The 19,550-nt window shown below is 46.5% G+C and overlaps 2 protein-coding genes and 3 pseudogenes across 2 annotated transcripts; 3 read left to right on the forward strand and 2 right to left on the reverse strand.

Annotated features, from left to right (window-relative positions):
- Positions 1 to 1,683: 1,683 nt before the first annotated feature.
- On the forward strand, positions 1,684 to 4,487 carry LOC149115255 (uncharacterized; annotated as a pseudogene).
- A 3,280-nt stretch (positions 4,488 to 7,767) lies between these two features.
- Positions 7,768 to 9,018, reverse strand: LOC149115256 (uncharacterized). The gene has a single exon (XM_089284792.1). The coding sequence runs from the start codon at positions 9,016 to 9,018 to the stop codon at positions 7,768 to 7,770; it is 1,251 nt and encodes a 416-aa protein (XP_089140918.1).
- A 389-nt stretch (positions 9,019 to 9,407) lies between these two features.
- On the forward strand, positions 9,408 to 11,538 carry LOC149115257 (uncharacterized). The gene has a single exon (XM_089284790.1). The coding sequence runs from the start codon at positions 9,867 to 9,869 to the stop codon at positions 11,322 to 11,324; it is 1,458 nt and encodes a 485-aa protein (XP_089140916.1). The 5' UTR covers positions 9,408 to 9,866; the 3' UTR covers positions 11,325 to 11,538.
- A 3,585-nt stretch (positions 11,539 to 15,123) lies between these two features.
- Positions 15,124 to 19,214, reverse strand: LOC149115258 (uncharacterized; annotated as a pseudogene).
- On the forward strand, positions 17,186 to 18,094 carry LOC149115259 (uncharacterized; annotated as a pseudogene).
- Positions 19,215 to 19,550: the final 336 nt, after the last annotated feature.

The raw sequence follows: 19,550 nt of genomic DNA on the forward strand, positions 1-19,550 counted from the left end.
GCGCCTACCGGTTATGCAGGGGCTGCGGAGGGAAAACTGTAAACCAGCGGCTAATGCGGAAGGGCAAAAAAGCGAAGAAAGATTTCGATCTCGTTCTGCTCGAGCTGAAGGCAACACAATTAGAGAAATGAGGATAAGTATTAAACCGCAAGGAACAATGGCTTCCAATGACCAAAGGTTTGAAGAAAGACTGGGAGAAGAACTTGCAAAAATCGATCCAGAAACGTTGCAGTATTTTAACCAATTACTTGCGGAAAACGCACCAGCCGTTAGAAAGCTTGTCGAGAACGTGATGGATGAACCTATTTCCCAAGAAACGTAGAAGCGTTTGCAAAAACCTTTACTTCCAAAACCTTACCAACCAAGACCCCCTCCACGGCAAAGAAAGGGGAGAAAAAATCAAGAGCTTCTGAAGGAGTACGACCCCTTTCCTGCGCAGAACATCCGAACAGTGACAGACTACCAGAATGAGATTCTGTACCTGTTCGATGATGTAACGCATGAGGGGGAAGAGAGTAAAGGACGGCGTTATATTCGATGGCACTTCATCAGAGGTCTGGGAAAAAACCTCACACCAGACTTTATGGAGAAGATATGAGAAAACGTAAGTACGTCTTTTTATCTGAGGCATGTTTTCTCGTATCAGTTGCGCAACATTGAGGATGGAACGGTGATTATTTACTACACAATCAAGGGCTCACCTTGGATTAACAGACTGGAAGATGCGGAAGAATGGCTCACCCCCAGGAAAAAAGTCGCCTTGAGCTTGAAAGTGTTGAAAGGTCGAATACAAAGTGGGTGTTTGAAAGCTTTTTCAACGCTGACCTGAAGGTTGTGATTGACAGGCAGCCATTGGTTGGAACAGGCCCGTTACCGGACTGGCTGCGCAACCTTGCCCATAGCCGGGCAATGGTGGCGTTGGACACGTATTACGACAACCTGTGCCTATGGCGGTGCATCGCTGTGCACCGAGGAGCGCGCCCAGATCGGTGCACAAAAGAGGCAAGAAGCTTGGCCCAGAGTTTCTACAAACTCGAATCCATACCTGCAAACTTCGCAAAAACGTCTCTAGATGAGTTGGACAAGGTGGAAGCCACAGCCGTCGCATCTTGGCTCGGAATACGTGTCTACGAGCCTGAGCGTTTAGAAGACGGTGAAGTGGTATGGCATCTCAGAGTAAACGCGAATCCCAAACTGAAAAACATTCTGACAATCGGTATCTACGAAGGGCACGCTTTCCTGATAAAAGACATCACAAAGCTGGCGAAAACCTATGAATGCACTCATTGCCGTCAGAGATTCACACAAGCTTAAAGTCTCAAACGGCATTTCCAAACCTGCAGTGCAGGAAAAACGGCAATCTATTACCCGGGGGGGGGGGAAGTCGAAGCCCCGCAGACAGCTTTCGAGAAAGTGATGTACCCAAACAGCACAACATCTAGACAAGCGCTGCTGTGGCTGGAGCGAGAAGCGAAGCAACGGGGTATCCACATTCATCATGCAATGTGCGGGCATGGGGGCGAGAGATGGCTTCCGCGAGAAGGTGGGAAAATGAAGAGCTCGCCTGTCGACGGGTACAACCACGAAACGAGGACGGTGTTCTAATACCACGGCTGCCCTTTCCACGGATGCCCAAAATGTTTCCCACGCTATCGAGAACAGATGATTCTCAACAACGGTAAAACCCCTGAACAACTGTACCAAGCCACCCTGAACCGTACCGCATTTCTGCGGAAGATCGGCTACGAAGTAATCGAGGCATGGTCTTGCGAAGTTGGGCATCTTAAGGGGGAACTTCCGAGGACGGAAACGAAAACTTACCAGCACGCAACCTTGTACGATTTCGAGTCGTATGGCGATAAAAACTATCGGAAAGAGCCGACAGGAGCGTTAACGATAGAAAACGCGCACGTGCCAATCTCGGTTAGTATCGGCGACACTCTTGAAAGAGAGCCCACCCACATCTGTGAAAGAGACCCCGCGGAGTTGGTCCACAAGTTTATGAAAGAGTTACATAGACGCGGAAAAAACATCCAGGACCAGGTGCGAGCGGAGTTTGTGCCAGAAGACATGCACCTGCTACCAAAAGAGCAGCAGCAAAAATCTACGAATGGTGCAACCAGGTTCCTGTCTTAGGGTTCAACTCAGGCAGTAACGACCTGAATCTGATCAAAAACCACTTCGCCAGCACTCTTGCTGAAGTATCAAAAAAAGTCAGAGTGGCGAAAAAGGGGAACAAAACCATGTTCTTACTCACCTGGGGGGCCCGTTTCCTCGATATCATCAACTACCTCGGCCCGGGGACGAGCTACGACAAATGGGTGAAAGCCTACGGATGCAAGGCAGTGAAATCGTGGTTTCCCTACGAATGGTTTGACACCCCCGAAAAGCTTGATTACCCCGGGCTCCCAAAATACGAGGACTGGTATTCGAAGCTAAAGGGCGAATACGTTCTCACGCGGGATGAATGGTAGGGATGCCAGCGAGTGTTCAAAGACAAGGGCATGCGCACCTTCGCAGACTGGCTGCGTTACTACAACAATCTCGATGTGGCTCCCGGCCTTGAGGCTCTGGAAAAGATGAGAAACTTCTACACTGAGAAGGGGATAGACATTCTGAAAGACGCTGTGAGCATCCCAGGCGTGAGTTTGCACTACTTGCTCCGGGAGCGGTTGAGCGGGGCGCAGATCTTTACAGCCCGGGCGAAGAAGCGTATGAGATGCTGAAAGAAGCTGTTGTTGGGGGGCCGAGCCTGGTTTTCACAAGGTACCACGAAGCTGGTGTCACGAGGATAAGGTCTCATCAAATATCAGAACCGCGTCTTTACAAAAAAATCATCGGTTTAGACGCCAACGCTCTTTATCTTTCTACCATGCTCAAAGACATGCCTTGCGGGAAGGAAAATGTCAAGCACTACAGAGGCGCGTTCCAAGCGGAGGCGGCCCCTATACTAACGCACATACTCAAAGAAGGAAAATGGTTTGGATTTGGCGAAGTCGACATCGTGATTCCAGAGCGCTCGCATCCCAAGTTCGATGAGATGTATCCTTTCTTCTACAACAAACAGGTGCCTGCCAAAGCTGTGCCGCAACATATGGCCGATTACTTGGAAAGAACGGGCAGAAATCGCGGAGACGGAAAAAAACTTGTGGGAGCGCTGTCTGCAGAACGGATGTTGGTGTACGCCCCTCTGCTGTTGTGGTACGTGAACCACGGGGCGGTAATCACGAGGGTTTACAGAACAATCGACTACAAACCGGCCAAGATCTTTCCCTGGTTCGTGGAGCAGGTGACGGAGGCGCGCCGGTCAGGAGACGTGGACGAAAGCAAGGCGTTGCTCGCTGAAGTGTTCAAACTTCTGGGAAACAGCGCGTACGGGAAGCTTATTGAAGCTTTGGAGCGGCAAACAAATGTGATTTACACCAAAGACGAGAAGGTGGTCGACAGAGCCTTGCGGAGCGCGTATTTCTCTGATCTTGAAGAGGTCGGGCAGGCGTATGAGTTGGAAAGCCGGAAGCCCCGGGTCACAATCAGAAGGCCGTTTCATATTGGAATCGCCGTCTACCAGCTGGCGAAGCTGCGGATGCTGGAGTTCTATTACGACTTTCTCGACAGGTATATCGACAGAAGAGATTTTGAGCTGATCCAGATGGACACGGACAGCAACTACATTGCAATCTCCGGCGAGCGGCTCGAAGACATTGTCCGGCCAGAGCTGAAGCAAGAGTTCGAGGCGGAAAAAAATCAGTGGCTGGCTTGGGACAAGTGGAGCGGCCGGACCCCAGGCCTCTTCAAACTTGAGTTCGAGGGCAGCCGGATGATCGCGCTCTGCTCGAGGTGCTATTACGCCGACGAAGGAGAGGGCGAAAAAAAAAGAAGTTTAGCACGAAGGGCATGTCAAAGAAGCAGAACGAGATAACGTGGCAGCGTTTTAAGGAAGCGCTGGAAGGCAGCAAAGACACGGCAACCAACAGAGGTTTCAGGATGCGGGACGGGCACATGCTCACTTACGAGCAGCAGAAGCTGGGGCTGAGCGCTTATTACGACAAGCGGTGGGTGCTGCCTGATGGGATACATACCGAACCAATCGAATTTCACCTTTAGTTCACGTCAGCCGGAGGAAGAGTAGTGTTTGGAGGGACAACCAGCAACTCTTCACGTACGAAGCCGCGCTTGGGACCGTCGCGCAGATAGTAGAGAACGGGTTGATCCGGTTTTGTGAAAGATCTTTCAATGCTGTAAACTTTCAAAGACCGGGCTGGTAGAGATAACGAACTTGGACAAGAGAGGGAAGTATTTTTTCGCTTTTTCCAACAAGCCTTGAATAAGGTGTCGAAGGCCTTGCATAAACAGATTTTTCTTTGATGGCAACGGCGGGTTTCTTGCCGATAAGGCTTGTGACCTCGTTGTTCAAAGCCGAAACAACTTCAGGAAGTCTTTTTACCCAGGCAGTGGACCGCTGGCCCTCAGAGAGTCGCATTTTCGCGGCGTACTGGTGGCCGAACAAGCGCTCAGCGAGGGTGCGGTTGAAACGTTCAACAATGGCCTGGTCGCGGTGAATGTCAGCGCGCCCGCGCCGGATATATGTTTCGTGCTTTTCCATCTTCTTTGTGACAGCGCCCATGAATTCGCGCCCGGGGTCAACCTGCAGCATTTCAGGCCATTTGAGAGGCCCGCGCTTGTATATCTTTTGAAAGGCCTGGGCGACCTCATCAGAATTTTTCGAAGTCAGGGGTTTGGCCTCCTTGTAGCGGCTGGCCACGTCGACAACGGTCAGCGCATATTTGAAAACATTGCGGCCACGAGGTAGCTTGTCGTGCGGCAGAAAAAGAAGGTCCGCCTGATGGACCTTGTTGGGTGTTGGAACGTCGAATTTCGGCCGAGGAATTCGCCTCGGCGCGGGGAGGAATATCTGCCAGAGCGCTTGCTTGATCAGCCACTTTTTTGCGGTTTCTTCAGGTACCTTGGCGGCCTCGGCTAATTTTTGGATCGCGGCGATTCCTTTCCAGTAGCCCCCGGGGCCATGGTATATCTTTGCGAGTTTGGCGTCCATACCGTTACTATAAGTAAGGCGTAAAAAAGTTTAAAGGAACCGGAAGGCTGCGTAGCCCAGAGCGAGCACCCCGGCGCCCACGAACATGAGTTCACCATTTTTTTGCTGCTCGCTCGGCTGATAGAAATCTGAGAACTTGGGCTCTTTGGGGGGTATCATTTGTTCGTCAGGATGCGCCTGGTTGTAGAGTTTGAAGGCATAGTCAGTGTTGGTGAAGTTCTGCTTGGCCTCCGCCTTTATTTGCGCGTTGGTCGCAATCCAGTCGAGAAGATGGGTGCGGTCGCGCGTTTATTTGGCGTAAGCCGCTTGATAAGCCTCGAGAACTTTGTCATGGCGCTTTTTTTCTTCAAGCGCAGCTTTGTCGCCCCCGCCAAGCGCCCTCGCCAGATAATTGCCACCGATAAAAGCCGTGGCGTTCAACACAGCCCCACCAACCATAATCGCGATGCTCGCCATGGTGCTATATTGCAGAGTCTTTTTTTCAAATCATTAATTTCAGACGCTGTCAGGAAGGATTTTTTGATCCTCGAGGTACTTTTTGAGCGCAATGCTGCCCGCCATGACGGCGGTGAACTGCACGTAATTCATCGCGCTGCTGCTGGGATCAGAAGTAAAATTCTCTTTTACAACCTTTTTTGCGGCCCAGCCGATGCCAGCGGCTAAGCCAGTGAGAGTAGCGGCGTCTATGATGGTCTTAACAAGCTTGTTGTCGGACATGATAGCGGTTGATATAAGTAAAAACAAAAGTTTAAAATAAATTAATCTGTCTTTTCTTCTTCATCCTCGTCATCCTCGCCATCCTCGCCATAGTATGCGGCGGCCAAAATATCGCGGATTTTATCTCCTTCTTCATCTTTTTCAAACAATGTTGCACGCAAAAGATCGCGGACTGTATGAAAAATCTTTACGTTGAAGTCGTACCATAACAGCCCAATACCAAAAATTGCTGCTGAAGAGATACGAATTTGGGGAACGTCAACTTTCTTCATGTTTATCTACTACAGGTGAAAGTTTAAATCATTTTTTTCAAACCTTTTGTCTGTGTCGCGCGAGCAGGTTCTGGCTCAACACGCGCGGGCTCAGGCGCGGGCTCCGGTGTTTTTTTGGCGAATGCGGTCTTGAGCTCTTCACGTTTGTAATAAATCCCGACAAGTGAAACGACTATGCTGGCAACAGCAAGCCATTGGGTGGTGCTGAGGTCGATATTTTTTTCTCCGCTGCAGTTTGAGCTTTCGCCTTCTGTAGTCGGGGCTGGCTCGGGGGCCGCTGTTGTGGCTTTCGCCTTGTTGCTTGCCATATAAGCCTCAGCTGCTTTTTTCTGTTGCTCCCGGGCCAGCCGCGTTCTTTCAGCAACCATTTTTCCAGCGGCCACACGCTTGGGATTTTTTACGCGCTGCGTTGACGTTGTTGTAGTCGGAGTTGTCGCTTGCTGTGTGACATCGACGGCAGGTGCGCTCTCGGATTGTTCGGTTGACATGATGAGCAAATATAATAATGCTTAAAAATTCACTCAGGATTTTTCTGCAATCACTCAGCGGTTGTTGAGGATTGCTCTTCCGATTTTACTTCGGCCTTTTTCTCCAAATGTGAGTTAAAATCAACATGTTTTGTGGTGATCAGCGCCGCGTTGGCCGCAGCAAGAAACCGGCCGCACTTCAAAGCAAGGTTGCCGGCCAGATTGGAGAGCTCTTTGTTTATGATGTAGTCGTTTCTGAGTTCTTTTTGGTAAGCGTCGATGTCTTTGATGTTGACGGTCATTCCGACCACTTTGGATACAAGAAAAATAAAGCTGTCGATCAGGCTTTCTGTTGTCTTTGAGCCCACGTACGTCTCGTAGCATTTGGTGTATTTCTCGACCTCTTTGTCGCTCAGGCGCTTCACCTGCTCGTGGGTTAACTGCACTCCGATGGCCTCTTTGGCTTTGCCTGTAGACACCAGCACGGCCAGCTGCTCACGAAGAGCAGGAGTGTCAGGTCTGGGGGCGGTTGGAACAAGGTCACCCGCTACAACACTCGACGGCTCAGGCTCGGGTTGAAGTAGGTTCATAACTTCTGCTAACGCGGCCTCTTCTTCAGCCATTGTTCAAGGCTATATACAGCTTCCATTTTTTTTTTATTCAAAATAACTTCACCCCGTAGGTGTGGCGAAGCGAGAACACGAAATAAGAGAACTTTCGCTCTTTCAGCTTTGAAACCAGACCTTTGTACTCATCCTGAGAGAGTTCGCCGGCGTAATCATCAAAAATGGCTTTCGTGGTCTTGGCCGAGGGGGTGTAAAAGAGAACGATCGTCGCCACGTTCTCCCGGAAGGAAGATGTTATGCCGGTCATCTTCTGAGTCAGCACCCAAACGCTGATGCCCGTATGTCGAGCAGAAAAGGCGAGATTCACCAGCTCGCCTGTACGCCCTTTCACATCTTTGGAGGCTGCGCAGTCATCGAGTATTATGAGCGTGTTGGCGCCCTCGAAAAGCCATCTCACGAGCTTCAACCACTTTTCCACGTCGTGCTGCTCACACATTATCACATCCATTTTTGGATCATTTTCACCAATTCTGTGGTAGGTCTTGTTGTGCGCGAATGTCGGGCAGATGAGCACGATGTAGTCGAACTTGAAGCGGAAAGGGCCGTAGATCTGGTCCAACACAAACCTTGATTTGCCTGAATTCGTCGGCCCCACAATGAGAGCGTTGAAGGGTATCTTGCTTGGGTCCATATTAAAACTGTACAGATTCTAGCTGTCTTTCCATAAGGTTGAACTGGGAGTCGGAGATTACGAATACATGGCATTTCACGTCGCCTGAGCCTTCGGCTTTCCGCTCAATTTCCAGCTGGACCTCGTCTGTACTGTTCACAATGCGGGTGCCGCTGCCGTACATCGACTGGTCCGCCATGGAGCGCATGTCAATCACAAGCCCGAACTTATCACCGGTGTAAAACTTTGTCGCATTCATGTGCTCGGTTTTATTTTTTTCTTCCACAAAGAAGCGGTGGGCCTCTTCCCACATGTCCTTGCCTTCGATGCCGTCGTTGAAAAGCATGTTGGGCGAGCCGTTGACCGTGACGCTGACTTTCGTCAGAGCCGGGAAAATGAATTTTTCTGAATCTCTGTCGCCCGCAGTATACGGCTCTACAAACAGGAGGAGGAGGGCTTTTAGTGACCTTCTTTGGGCGTTGACTTTGATGTTGATTCTCGTGTCAGTTCCTTTTTTGAAAGACACCTCTTTGTCATGCATCACGTGGTCGTAAGTGAACTCTTTGCCGCTGGAGTAAACGCTGTGTGCCTCGTCCGCCAGAGTCTTGCTGCGGATAATTTCGTACTCGAGCTGGATGTTGGTCAGCTTGTATTTCAGCTGGGTTGTGTGGGAGCCTCTGACCACATGTATAGCTTTAGCAAGTTTTACATCGAACGTGAGGTCGTTGTAAAGGGCTTGGGGGTAGAAAACACCGGGGTTGGTTAAAATCTGGTGGTCAAGCCTGATCCGGTACTTGCTTCCGTGTACCTCGTTCAGCTTGTTTTCAGCGTCGACGCCCGAGGTTTTCTTGTCTCCCGCGCCTGAGCGGATCTTGCATAGATCCTCGCTCTGAATCCCTTCGCGGAGCATGTTGTCTCGCTTTTCCTGCGAAAGGAAAAGGTCTTCGAAAGTTTTGTAGATGTCATAGCCAACCGTGTCTTGCAGGATAGTGCCTGCAAACTTCACGACCAGCCTGTCAACGAGCGCCCGCGTGACGTTCTGAACAAGGAAGTTGTTGGCGTGCCCTCCAGAAATGTCGATGTCAAAGCGAAGCGCTAGCGAGCTCGGCACCAGAACCTCGTTCTCGTTCAGCTTGGGCACGGAAACATACAGCTTATCCCCGGGGTTGGCTTCGGAGCGGATAAAGGTGATTCGCTTGACCGCGCGCTCGGCCTGCATGGCGTGTAATGTCTTTTCGTTGTAAGTTGGGCTAAGGTTCTCTGGCACTGACATTGTGTATTAATACACCGGCGATTATTTTTCTAATTTAAAAAATAACAGGCTTGCAGGCTCGTGTCATGTTGATTAATTCACCTTCACATTTCATTACCGAGCTTAAAATTCACCATCTTTATTAACTTATCACTACTCACGATGAATTCGATAGCGTTGATCCTAACAGTATGCAGGACACCTATCATATATGAACTCAGTTAAATGACCTTGCTCTCCATGAGTTCTCGTAGCTCAGTGGATAGAGCGCCCGCCCGGTGTTCGGGAGGTCATGGGTTCGATTCCTGTCGGGGACTCAGAATTTTTCTTTGTCCCACGCTCGTGTCATGTTGATTAATTCACCTTCACATTTCATTACCGAGCTTAAAATTCACCATCTTTATTAACTTATCACTACTCACGATGAATTCGATAGCGTTGATCCTAACAGTATGCAAGACACCTATCATATATGAACTCAGTTAAATGACCTTGCTCTCCATGAGTTCTCGTAGCTCAGTGGATAGAGCGCCCGCCCGGTGTTCGGGAGGTCATGGGTTCGATTCCTGTCGGGGACTCAGAATTTTTCTTTGTCCCACGCTCGTGTCATGTTGATTAATTCACCTTCACATTTCATTACCGAGCTTAAAATTCACCATCTTTATTAACTTATCACTACTCACGATGAATTCGATAGCGTTGATCCTAGCAGTATGGAGGACACCTATCATATATGAACTCAGTTAAATGACCTCGCTCTCCATGAGTTCTCGTAGCTCAGTGGATAGAGCGCCCGCCCGGTGTTCGGGAGGTCATGGGTTCGATTCCTGTCGGGGACTCAGAATTTTTCTTTGTCCCACGCTCGTGTCATGTTGATTAATTCACCTTCACAATATATCGCTATGTCGGAAGGCGGCGAATTTGGTTACAAAGACACGGACCTTGATAACCGGATTAACCAGAACGATGATGATGATGACGAACAAGAGGTTAACAGAACCAAACCTTTTGACCCAGGTGCGGCATCCACTCCCTACCAACCCGGCGCCCCCTACAACGAGGGCGTACAAACGGAAATGAGTACTTTTCGTCACGAGCAGTCCGGCCTGCCTGACACTTCTTATGCCGAGACATCATTCATTGTTGGAGAAAATATCCCTTTGCTCGAGCCTTTCATACATAACGAGGACAAACCGGCCATGCTTGAAAGGGCAAAAGAAAAAATCAAAAGTTGGTTCCCGAAGGTAGACTTCAAAAAATTGGGCCCAATTGGTTTCAGCAAAAAAGGTAGTCAAACTGAGATCGTTTCATTTGGCCCAAGGGGAGGTGAGTCTAAAATTTTCAAGATTGGCGACCAAGGGTTACAAAAAGGTTTCACAGACGCGAAAAAAGCAGCTCTGGGGCCAAGAGCTGAAAACATCATAGCTGAAGACCGCGACACCATCAGAGAACAACGCCAAAGACAGATAGAGGCAGAGAGACAACTACGCCAGGCGGAAACACTCGCTTCGCAAAGAGAAGAAGAAAAGAAAGAAATCGAAGTTCTGAGAGGTAAAATCGGGAAAACTAATGCTCAGATTGATGCCATTCAGGATAATCATGGTTCGAATCTTGAAAGTGAAGCAGAGCTGCGTAGGCTGAAAGAACTGAAAAAGAACTATCAAAGCGATTTTGAAAACAAGAAAAAAGAATTGGACTCGCTTACAAAAAAAGTACAAGAAATAGATAAATTGAAAGCAAAGCTTGAAAGAATCAAGACCTTGCGCGCACAAAAAGAAAGTGAAACAAACGCCATGGAAGAAAGGCTCAACCAAACAAAACCGTTGGACGACCTGAAAGAGCAGGAAAGCGAGCTGCAGCGCCAAAACGAGGAAGACCAGGCAATCATTCAAGATGAGAATGCCTCGCCCTCCGTCAAAGAAGCCGCAGAAGGCAGAGTGGCAGGAAGAAACGAGGAGATCGCGCGTTTGCAAACTCAGATTGCGGAAAGGGAAAGGGGGCGGCCTCTCATGGAAAGGGTCAAAGAGATCTTCCAAAAATATGGCGTGACGTTGACCGCTTTTCCTAACGCCGCCGGGACCACAATCGGAGCTGTCATCGGGGCCCTCACCAGAGGTTTGAAAGCCACCGGCAAAGCTTTGGGAAATGGCCTCAAAGATATTGCCGCGAAACTTGGTTCTCTGCTGCCCGGGCTGATTGGCTCGGTTGTGAGCTTTCTATTCAAAGCCGCCGGCCAATTCGTCGGGTTTCTGGCCGAGCACACCTGGCTGCTCATTCTTGCCGCGGTGGCCTTTTTGTTCGAAAAATATCTTAATAAGCGGCGTTAACTTTACCGCCAAGCCATGAACAGCAAAGCCGAGAATCCTACTACGCCAACAATGACAGCTGTTTTGTTTATTTCGTGTTGCGATGTTTCATCTGGAGCCTTGGGCTCTATTTTTTGTGCCGTCGGCTGTGCTTGCTGAGTTTCGGTAGAAGCTGATTTCCTTGATTCGGCTGTTGCGGCTTTGTGTATCGGGTTGGACGGATGGCTGTTGGGCGGGTTAATTTTTGACGAGCCGCCTGCCATTAGTTTGAGCGCAGCTTTTTTTGTCTCCGGGTTTACCTCGTTGTTCACCCCAAGTTTCATCCCGGAGACCGCCTGTTTCAGCTTGTTGTTGTAACCGATTGTGCTTTCGGTGTTTATTATCATTTGCGCGGGCATGAACCAGGCTATGGGGGCTACAGCAAGATTGAGCCTGACCTTCGCTTGATCCACCGCAAGCTGGTACCTTTGTACGCTCTTGGCCAGGTCGGGCTGTCTGATCGCGCCTTCCATCAGCACCAGGAACTCGCTTTGGGCTTCTTTCGCCCGGCCGCCAGAGCCGAGAATGCTGCTGCGGACGTTGACTTGCGCGCCCAGGACGCAGTAAACGAAAGCCTCGATTGACTGGTTGATTCTCGACAACCCCACCTGCCTCAAACCGTATGCTGTGTTTGGCGCGAACCAGTCATACTGGGCCACGGCATAAGGTTCAATGAAAGAAAGCAGATTTCCTTTGCTTGCCGCACCGCCTTCATCACTGAATTTATAGAACCCTCTTGGATAAGCGGTTCCTGTTTTCAACGGCCCGTGCCCTGTCACGCCAATGTATACACTTCCCAAGCCGTGCTTTTTCCCTTGTGTGAAGCGAAAATCGCTCGAGGGATCAATGCCGAACTCGTCGCATATCCTTTTGTACGAAGCAACGTCCTAATGATTGTTCATTTGGCTGAACGTCGGGTCTCCGGGCAAAGCGTTTATGCTCTGAATACCTCCTAGCTGGTACAAAATGCGCCTGACCGTGAAATACACGTGGAAGATATAAAAGCTCTTATCTGCGGGGGGAGATTCATCCCGCTGTCAAAGATTTCGCGAGAAACTCCGCAACCTTGTGTCGCGCAGAAAACCGCGAAGTTGAGCTGTTGCGGCCAATATTTCATGTCTGGCCCTCCTAACCAGTGTTTTGATTCGGTTCCAGAAGTGTGCCTGAGTTTGATTTCTTGAAATATTTCTCTGAATTTTGTTGTGAAATATTGCCCAGGCGTGACGTAGATTTTTATTTCGGCGTTGAATATTTTCTTCAAGCTTGGCGCTTTACCGTCGAAAGGTACCGCAGGGATGGGCAAGGAAACTTTTGAACCAAGTGGCGACAATTGGTAAGGAAAACCCCCGCTGTCTCCCAAACCGAGCGCCTGTTTCATTTCCGCGCTCCAATACCGCCTGTCTGAGCCGAAGACCCTTTGAAACGAGCCTTCGCTTTCTTTGAAAAACACCTCTGCTGTTGCGTTATTTTTCTCGTCGATGCTTTCTTGTGAAACGAACCGGCTTTTGTCCGCTTTTGGAAAGTGGTTTAAAAAATTTGTCCACGACTTTTTCTTGGCGGCATCTGCTTTTTTCACAAACTCAGGATCTTTCCACAAATTCGCCATTGTATTTGAACACAATTTTGTTTGTTAAATATAAAAATGGTTGTTCTCACTATTGTCACACAAAAGAATGGAGAGACTATCTATTTTGAAGAGCCGATACCGAAAGTACATTTCATGAAACTCATTTCTTGTAGTTTATTCAACAGCTGGGACACTTTGAAAAAAGAAGGTTCAGCCTCCTTGGGAGATAAAGACAAAGATAGAGCTTTGTCAATTAGTAAATTACTCCCAGGGTATTATGATTTAGAAAGCCTGGCAAAAGAAATAGAAGTTCTGTTCGCAAAATATAGTTATAAGTTGGAAACAGAAATAAATCAACCTGCTGGCCGGCTTATAATAAAAAATTTTGGGGTTGGGACAAAGCCGATTGAACTTGATCGCGATTTAGCCGGTTTGCTTGGTATTGGGCGAAAGTTGAAGACTATAACATTCGTAAAACGGATTACATCTCTAACGACATATTTTATTCATTGTAATTTGATCGACGAAGAAAAGAATCTGTTCAATGGCAAAAAGTCGGATGTCTTAGCCCTGTTCGATGTGAAAGGGAAGCCTTTTTAAAAGGTAAGCTACCACGGTTCTCCGGAACAGGTTTTGCGAGACTGTTCTACAGAAGAGTTTATAAATACCATCACCATTAGCGTAAAGACGAAAATGGCGAACTCTTTGATTTCAAAGCTTCCCGCTTCTTTTTGAATTAGAGTTAAATTAAATTTCTTTATACACGCAATGTCTTCAGCAAATCTGTTACCTCCAAGCGCGCCGCCTGCCGAGCCTCTCTATCCAGTACTGGCGTCGTCTTCTGAAAATTTCCGCTTGCAAAAGATCAACGAGATTTCCAACACTTTGGACCGTGAGGTCGGCTACTATCGCCTCGTTGCTAAAAAATACAAACGGACGAGAAAGTTCGTTAATTGGAGTGCCGCCGGCTCCAGTGTTCTCTCGGCAGCTTTTTCCAGCGCTAGTTTTGGCTCCGCCCTCTCTTTGGTTGGCCTGCCGGTAACAGTTCCTTTAGGCGGCGCTGGGGGGTGTTTCGCTCTCGTTTCTTCGGGGCTGATAATCGCCAGCAAAAAACTTGAGTCGAAAATAAAAAAACATCAAGAGATTACCACGCTCGCCGTTGCCAAGCGGGATACAATCAACAGACTGCTCTCCAAAGCTTTGAACAACAACGAAGTGTCTTCCCACGAGTTTGACACCATCCTTTCCGAGTTTCAGCAGTATAACGCTCTAAAGGAACAAGTCCGAGCAAAACTACTTCGCCAGCCATCAAAGAGAAAGCTTCCTGATGTTGATGTACAGAAACTGGAGAAAGACATCCGCGGCAGACTTGAAGCAGAAATGATAAAAAAAATCACCAACCCTCCCGCTTCGAACTGACATTTAAAAACTCCCGGGTTTTCTTCCATGTTATTAAAAGATGATTGTGTGTTTCCACATGCTCTGCCTTTTCGTTCATGAAGAAATGTTTACTCCTGAGTGGCAAAAAGATGCTCGAGATATTACTCGCGAGATCGTCGCTGCAATGGTTGAGGCAAAATAGTAATCTTTGAATTTCTTGTTGAAGAGATGCGTATATTTGGTATTCTATGATGGATCGTGGACAAACTTTCGATGTTGTTGACACACCTCCACCCGACAAGCGCGACTGGCCATCTCTCGAAGACTTTCAAGAGCCAGAAGAAACGCTTAGATGGCGTGATATAAAAGTGGGGACGTACAGAGTCCTTGCATTGTACAACCAAGGTCGGAACAAATACGGACCTTCAGTTGTGTCAAAACTTGAAAAAGAGAACGGTTCAACCTTTTTAGTGTGGGCGCCGGTTTCGTTGTTTTATGCGATGGAAAAAAGAGAAAAAACAAACTTCATCTTGAATCTTGGTGCTAAATTGTCGGTAGAAACAGGCAATGTCTACTACGATTTCAAACTTTGTTGAAGAAACCCAGTCGACATCAGAAAACAGAGACCGCCGCCATTTTGTTTTGTTACAGTTGCTTTGACTGGCTAAAAAAAAAGGTTTTTCTCCCCCGTTTTTTCACCTGTTTTTTGTGACACTGCACGCGATCTCGATGATGTTTTCTTATGTCTCATGAAATTTAATAAAGGCTCGGTCGTACTCGTGGACGTCATAAATTGGGTATCCCAGATAGTGGAAAATGTTTTTTTTTTGTAGCAATCGTGGCAAAGACCGTTTTTTCCCCCGTACAGCAAAAAGGATCAAAATAATTTTTGCCGTACAAGTAGCATTTTTTGCAATGCAACACCTTTACAAGTTTTCCTGCTCTGGCGCAGTAAGGGCTTTCTTCTATTTCTTGATGCACTTTTTCTTTGATTTGTTTGATTTGTTTACTTTCTTGTGTGTTGCTTGACTCCGCGGTTGCCATGGTTCCTTGCGGTATAATACGTATCCTCATTTCTCTAATTGTGTTGCCTTCAGCTCGAGCAGAACGAGATCGAAATCCTTCTTCGCTTTTTTGCCCTTCCGCATTAGCCGCTGGTTTACAGTTTTCCCTCCACAGCCCCTGCATAACCGGTAGGCGCACTGCACCCCGACCCCGCAGACCCGACATGGGGCGGCATTCTTATCCCTTTCTTTAGCTGGTAGTTGTGCTGCTTGCACAAGGTCCCCACACACCGCTTTCCACAACTTTCTTTCCGGCCCCGCATCAGCCACGCGCATTTGTTTGTTGCTCGAAGCATCGCTTATGCTCGGACGGTATAACAGCGGGCTCGTTTGTTTCTAATTGGTGTCCCTTCCTCCCCGTTGTTTTAAGTAGTATATGGTGTAGTCGACAAATACTGTTTCAGAGAGGGACTCAGCAGTTCCCCGTTTTGCAACCCCCAGCTTTAACCGAAGCGAGCTTGCGAGCTTCGGTATTAAAGCTGGGGGTTGCAAAACGGGGAAATACTTCTCCTTCTGTGAAACGGTATTTGTCGACTACACCATATACTACTAGAACTAAACGTATAAGATCACATAAGGCACCCTGGATCAACTCAGACTTGAAGAAAGGTATGCGCGATCGTGACGCTGCCAAGAGAAAAGCTGTGAAGTCAAATGATCCATGCGATTGGGCAAAGTATAAAAAGCTGCGAAACTCAATAAATAATAGGATCAAAACTGCTAAGGCATCTTATTTTTCGAAAGCTTTTATGCAATTTGAGGGCAACTCTAAGAAAACTTGGCAAACAATTAATGAACTTACATCTCGCCGTAAAAGCAATGAGACTGTGAAAGAACTAAAAGTAAATGACGTTGTAATCAATAATTCTAGTGAAATTTCAGATACTTTTAATGACCATTTTTCAACAATCGGGCCCAGACTTGCCAATGAAATACCTCCAATAGGTCAAAATGATGATTCGAGCTACACTAACTTTATCACTTGTAACAACAAAACATTCCATTTCTGTCCAACTAGCGGTAATATTGTTTTTTCTCATCTAAACAAATTATCTAGATCTAAAGCAACAGGCCTTGATAACATTTCTGCTAGATTAATCCGTGAATGTGCTGATCTTATTTCGGTCTCTTTATCTGACTTCTGGTATATTTCCTGACGATCGGAAATGTGCTAGAGTTACTCCGTTGTTTAAGCAGGGTGAGCGATCTGATCTAAATAATTATCGACCAATTTCAGTCATTCCAGTAATTGCTAAGGTATTCGAGAGTATCGTGTATGACCAGCTATATAGCTTTCTAACTAAAGAGGACGTAATTTCTAAACAACAGTCGGGCTTTCGCGCATTGCATTCAACTGTTACTGCTCTATTAGAAGCTACCGATAGTTGGGCGTTTAATATCGATCGCGGAAATGTTAATGCTGTAGTTTTTCTCGATTTAAAAAAAGCGTTCGACACTGTTGATCATGAAATTCTTTTAACTAAAATGAACCTTTACGGAGTTCAAGGAATAGCTCTTGACTGGTTCAACTCATATTTAACTAGCCGTACACAACGATGTCTTGTTAATGGTTCTCTTTCTCAAACCTGTTCGCTAAAATGTGGGGTACCTCAAGGAACAATCCTAGGTCCCCTATTATTTCTTATTTACATTAACGCTTGCCCAACTGCTTATCATCATGTCAGCTTAGGATGTATGCTGATGACACCCACATCACATATGCGGGAGCTGATCTGAGCTCTATACAGTCTAATCTAAATCACGATCTAAGTAATTTAAACAAATGGCTTACTTCTAACAAGCTTACTTTAAACGCGACTAAAACTGAATTTATGTTGATTGGTTCCAGACAAAGATTGAGTACCCTTCCAGATACACTTGAGCTGTCAATTAATAATGTTCCAATAAATCGTGTCTCCTCAGTCAAATCGCTCGGTGTGTTGATCGACGAAAAACTTGGCAAACCCATATTGATAAATTGTCTAAAAAGATTGCATCTGGGATCGGTGCCATAAAACGAGTTAGGCCTTTTGTTCCACCAGCTACACTGCTTTATGTATACAGTGCTCTAATTCAACCTCATTTTGACTACTGCAATCTTGTCTGGGGTAATAGCGGTAAAACTTTGTCGGACAGGCTACAAAAGCTTCAGAACCGCGCCGCTCGCGTGTTAACTTCCTCTAGTTATGATACTGATGCCAAAGGTCTAATACGACAACTGGGTTGGAAAGATTTGTGTACCCAGCGTCAAATTCAGAAAGCCTTAATGGTATATAAATCTTTAAATGGCTTGGTTCCTGAATACCTATCGTCTAAATTTCTAAAACGTAGTGGAATGCGCTATTCTTTAAGGGATTCCAAAAACAAACTGGTTGTACCTCATCCACGAACTAACTATATGAAAAATAGCTTTAGTTACAGTGGTGCAACTCTCTGGAACAGCCTACCCTGCAATCTCAGGATGATAAAATCCTTTAATCAATTTAAAAGCAAAGTTAGACACGGCATTCATGGAAAACAGGATTAGTTTAATATTTAAATTAGGATTTACTACTTCAATTTTTATTAATTAGTATTTAGCATGGACTGTTTATTAGTAGTTTATTAGTATTAATTTATATATATATATATAACTTTAAATATTAGTATTACCTGATGATTTTTAACCGTGTATAAAGAAATGTTAAATAAATAAATAAATAAATAAATAGATGTTGTCATGCACATCTGTGGCTACACCATGAATGTATAACTTTGTATCCACGACTTCACTACAGACACTGAAATGTTTTACAAATTTACCACCGCTGTCAAACACCTTTAAGGTACAATCGTCGCGGTCCCCGATAATGAAATGTCCGCTGGAGTTTGTAGCAATACACACTGGCTCCTTCAGCTTGTGCTCCTCTTCACCCTCCTGACCAAATGACAATGTTACACAACACTGTTCTATGCCGTGCTTACGCAATACTTCAGTTAATCTTTGGTCGCGCAAAGGATCAACTTTGTCTTCTCCGACATCAACAGTAGGCCAAATCCAGGGATCTACGCCTTTATTGACTGTTTACGTGACATCGTAGACGACACGATTGACGTAGCAAACACTGGAAATGATTTGTCTGCGTTCGTGTTTACCAAACAAACCCAGCCCATACTCCCCCGAGGCCTTTCTTGAGCTGAACATCAAAACTATTCTGAACTGCTGACAAAGAGTTCAGTTCTTCAACGCAAATTCTACATGGTGATATGGCGTCCTCGGGATTGTCTAGTTTCTCTAGTATTGTCGCCATGACTCGATATTGCATTGCTAGAATACGGTCAGACGTTTCTAGAGCTTCATTACCAAAGGCTTCTGTTGCTTTTCTTCAAGAATCTTCGAATCTCTTCTTTGCGTCAGAAAGAGCCCTCGTAGCTGATTCATCCAGGTCAATAAGCTCCAACTTCTTCATTTCCTCGGCGAGAGAAAATGCTTCATCACAAGCTGCTTGTGTTGTTGACGCGCCTGGCTCGCTTCTGGACCTTGCCTTATCAGAAACGTCATACAAAAACCCGATTCCTTCCTCAAAGAAGCTAATACTCGCTAGCAATTCTTTCCTTGATAATCCATCCAACTTAGACTTGATATCATCGATTTCACGGACGATCAATCGACGGAATTTTTGTTCTGTTACATCGCCATCTTTCAGCTTCTCCGCTACCTTATCTCTGCCTTTATTCACAAGCAAGCCAATAGTCGCTTTAACCAGGGTTGTTACAATAGAAGACATTGTAAAACAGATATCAGAACTGCTGCGTGTTTAGCAGAAACGATGTTGGTGAAGGTTAGTGTCACGATTATTGAAAATATGACGTCAGCATCAGAAGCCCCGCTCAATGGAACGTAACTTCGTATTTTGGATTGGAATTTCAATTGTCAGTTCTTTTTATTGGTTTTGCTCTAATATTCAGTAAATTTAATAGTCAATCTGAAGCCAAAATAGTGATAAATTACGGCATTAGCTAAGAAATAGGATGGACTTATCAGCCTTTATTTTGATTTACTGCATTTCAGTCAGAGTGCTCCCCAGTCCTAAATGTACATCAGGATCGTCTTATGTTCCTTGGAGTGACCTCTGATAGAAAAGATACTACTTGGGTCGATAAACAGGAAATGTGACGATATACACAATCCACCGTTTACGAGCACTCTCTCTTGTC

The sequence above is a fragment of the Orbicella faveolata genome, unplaced genomic scaffold (assembly GCF_042242905.1).
Source record: "Orbicella faveolata isolate gen_17 unplaced genomic scaffold, um_ofav_v1 contig_13, whole genome shotgun sequence".
In the NCBI taxonomy this organism is placed as follows: Eukaryota; Metazoa; Cnidaria; class Anthozoa; order Scleractinia; family Merulinidae; genus Orbicella; species Orbicella faveolata.